Below are 3,795 nucleotides of genomic sequence, written 5' to 3'. Positions count from 1 at the left end.
TTTTGAACCCCTCTGCTGCCTAATGTGGATTGTGGGCGGTGCATCCAATACTCACACGTAATAAGGTCCAATCGTCGTATGACGAGTCACAGATTCACCTGCGTCTCCTGTTAAATGGAATGCGCTGACACTTGTTCAGCCTAAACGAAGCACAGCGCTGTAAAATAAAATCATTGTGGACTATGAAAGGAGAGCAATGGGAGGGAGTCGATTGTATTGTGCAAGTGAAGATGTGACCAGCACACTAAAAGTAGCAGCTGGACGGACAATTGTCAAATTGGATGTCTGTGCATTTCGGTTTGTGAATGTATTAAATAATCAAGTAAGTCACTTACGGAGCAGAGTTTCACGCCTTATGTCCTTGGAGCGCATTCGAAAATTATATAAGATATACTGCAAGATCCTCAGATGCCCTCTACTTGTCAGTACCAAATGTTGGGTAAGGACTGGAAAAAAATTTGTGCTGCTCAAGCACACTATTAATTGAATGTTGCCACTTATTACGAGTATTGTCTTTTATTGTATTGAGATGGTTGTACATGTAGTGAGACGAAAACATCAAATTTTGACAACTATCATGACATGTGGTACAGAGGTTAGTGGAAGATTCCTGCAGAAATGCACAGAAATTTTTGGGTGGGCTCCACTAGATACCAATTAAGTATTAACCTGGATCACAATTGTAGCTACACAAAGGCCGCTTCTCACAGTTGCATGAGATAACAAATAGCATCACAGCCCATTCAGAAATTACATTCAATTCATAAGACGCAAACAAATTTAGGAACCTCCAAACATTCCTTGATTCACATAACAAAAGAGCTTGTTGTATTTGATGCTGTCCAAACCAAGAGTGTGACATTTATGACCCACAATTCTACAAAATTTAAACACTGTAGGAAGAAGCACTTTCAGGGATCCCAACGTCAATTAAAATGTCCCTACAAATATGCCCCCGTGAGTATCAGCACTGTGGTTCTTATGACTTCCTAGCTCCAAGAGGAGGGAAGAAGATATGGGTAAAAACGTGCTTTTTCCAGTCCCTGGCATATAGGTTTACAAGCTACCCTGCACAAAAGGCAGTTTGTGTGGCATTAGTATTTGTCTGCCTTACTGTCCTCCTTTACCATGCGGCCTTCACATCAGGGGAAAGAAACCATTTTCCAGCCCCCAATGTGTTGGCTGCCCTCCATGACAGGTAGGTATATTGTGTGGGGGTAATATCCACCCACTTTATCGATCTACTTTTCTGGGATACATGTGCAAATGGCTTTGGCTAAGCAGAGATATGGTGGAAGGAGATGGGTTGTGGGATAAGGGGGGATGAAGTGGACAAAGAAAAGGAGGAGGAGGAGGAATTGAACATAGATGGGCTGGAGGTGATGTACAGAGAGAGATAGACGGGGAGGATGAGATATACAGAAAGGAAGGACGAGATAAATAAAGAGAGGGGGCGGAGACACGTTTCGCAAGAAGTGTCAGCATGCCTTGCAGTGGTTACATCTGCAGATGGGCACAGATTAGCAGAGATGGGCAGACAGAGAGGGGTAGGAGGTTATGAAGAGAAAGAGAGGGGTGGAGGAAGGGCTGGAGAAGGAGAGGGGGAGATGGGTGATAAGAGAGAGGGAGAGAATGAGCTGGACAGAGAAATGGGAGGGGAGGAGATGGACAAAGAGGTGGGGGAGGAGAGATGGGATGGAGGAAGAGGTGAACACACAGAGGGAGGAGGAGATGGCTGCCGCATTTGTGTCACACATGTAACCAAGCATATCTGTAGGGAAAAGAAGAGCTTACAATTAAAAGTGAACGCATTTGGACGGCATACAATGTTTTGATAAAAGCCAGAACAAAAGAAGAAGTACAGTGCTCAGAGGTACAAACTATGTATTAAAGATGGCATGACACCAGTGTCAAACTTTTATGCACACAAACAACTAGTCAAAGAAATTTGTTGCTGAGAATAGTTCCGACAAGTTGCTTTGTCTATGCAAGAAATGTTTATAATACGATAGAACTTTTATATTTGCATTACCTGAAAGAAGTGAAATAATTGTAAACTATCCATTTACTAAGTGTGTGTTAATATTGCTCACATTTAATAACTGTCCTCACAGCTGACGGTAAAATGTGAAAGAGTCACTAAAAATTGTAAGCCATAATTAATACGGATGTTTCGGTAATGACGCCCTTCAGCTAGGGCATATATGGTGAACGATGAAGTAAGGCTGGATCAGGAGTTTTCCTATTTCACTATCTACCTATTCAATTATTAACAGAAGCATGATCAAAAGTGAAACTTCCCTATTTAGCACGTATGTCAGATACATTGTGACAAGTTATCCGCATAGCAGAAGTGAACGTGAATGAGAGCTAAAAGAATAGTTCACGGTCGCCTTTGGATCTACATCCCACATTGCAACAGCGACTCAACGTACTGCATGTCAGTATTTGATGCCAAACTGAGTCAGAATGACTATGTGGGTGATGACAGTTGCCAAGGTGGAGATGATCAGGCTCCTGCGGATGTGGAAGAAGCCTCCGGCGGTGAAGCTCAGAGGCGGCCCCCTCCGCACTTCACGCAGGAAGGCCTCTGCTTCAGGTAGCGGCGTCCCACACAGAGCGGACGCCGTTGCCGCCCTGTGCAGCAGGACTCCCGTCCGGCGTTCCTCGTCACATGTGGCGGAGCAGCACATGGACACCGCCATCAACTTCACGCCATGGTATACCAGCCACAGCGAGGAGACGAGCAGAGAACGACTCAGGGCAGCGGTAATACTTTGAACGTCACCTATCACCACCAACACAATTATTTCATACGAGCTGTAGATGACGCCGAAGAAAGCACTGGCCACCATTAACGCCACAGCAAGACCATACTGTTGCTGGAGCGCCTCTGCCGCACAGTCAAGAGCAGCGTACGCGGCGCGGAGGTCGTTGATGGTTGTCTCTTGCTGCTCTTGGGATGGCTGAGGTTCAGCGATGAGGATCTTTATGAGGCCTTTATCAGCACATCGTGCTGCTTCAGTAATTGGGCAAATTGTTGTGACGAGTAGTCTGTTTAGTGCTCTATACCGCAGTAGAAGTTCCATCACCAAGAGTGGAAAAAGTGGAGCAACGAGTGTACAAAGTACTGAGTAAACTTCGTACGTCACTGACCTGAACACACGATTTTGTTGTGACAGTCCATTATATAGGCTTAAAACTGCCACACTTAAGGTAATTAGTGCACCAATCATGCCCACAGATACGATAACACTATCAGCCTTTCCTCTGCTACTATTCTTCAGTTGAAGACGCTGGTCTACATATTTTAGAGCGCGAAGAAATACCTTGATGTGCCCAAGTTTCCCAAACGCCGATGTTCCGAAGAGCACGATGGGCTCTGACCACTGCATGAGTCTGACTGCCATATCAGTTAAGACAAAGACACCCGGGAGAACCTGAAACTGGAGTGATGTGGCGTACATGCTAATGATCATAAGGCAAAGCGCAATCAAAAACCAGAACAATGATAGTAAGTCAAGTAGTTTATAGGTCGTCGGCATGAGACCAAAAGTCCCCCACAATAAATACAGTGGTCTCGTAATGATGAAGAGTTCAGCATCATTGTCCCTGTGACAGAAGGCAACACTGGGCGATGGATTTACGTGGCGATTCATTCTAATGGCAGGAACACCTAATAAGTCGCCAACAAGACTATTGTACATAATTTTGTTAAGCGTCCTATTTTATACTGCATTGGTGCCACACATATCGACTTCTGCCACTACTTCTTCAATCACCAAGAGGAATTCA

The 3,795-nt window shown here is 44.8% G+C and overlaps 1 protein-coding gene across 1 annotated transcript; it reads right to left on the bottom strand.

The window, feature by feature from the left end:
• Nucleotides 1–2,441: 2,441 nt before the first annotated feature.
• Nucleotides 2,442–3,410, bottom strand: LOC126456262 (uncharacterized). The gene has a single exon (XM_050092014.1). It carries the CDS (start codon nt 3,408–3,410, stop codon nt 2,442–2,444), a length of 969 nt encoding a protein of 322 aa, XP_049947971.1.
• Between the last annotated feature and the right edge of the window lie 385 nt (nt 3,411–3,795).

This window comes from Schistocerca serialis, chromosome 2, assembly GCF_023864345.2.
Source record: "Schistocerca serialis cubense isolate TAMUIC-IGC-003099 chromosome 2, iqSchSeri2.2, whole genome shotgun sequence".
Lineage (NCBI taxonomy): Eukaryota > Metazoa > Arthropoda > Insecta > Orthoptera > Acrididae > Schistocerca > Schistocerca serialis.
The sequence above is the reverse complement of the archived record's forward strand: the minus strand, read 5'-3'. Positions and strand labels throughout refer to the sequence as shown.

Excerpts from the sequence above, each read along its gene's own strand:
- LOC126456262 (XM_050092014.1), bottom strand. The coding sequence starts at position 3,410 with ATGGCAGTCAGACTCATGCAGTGGTCAGAGCCCATCGTGCTCTTCGGA.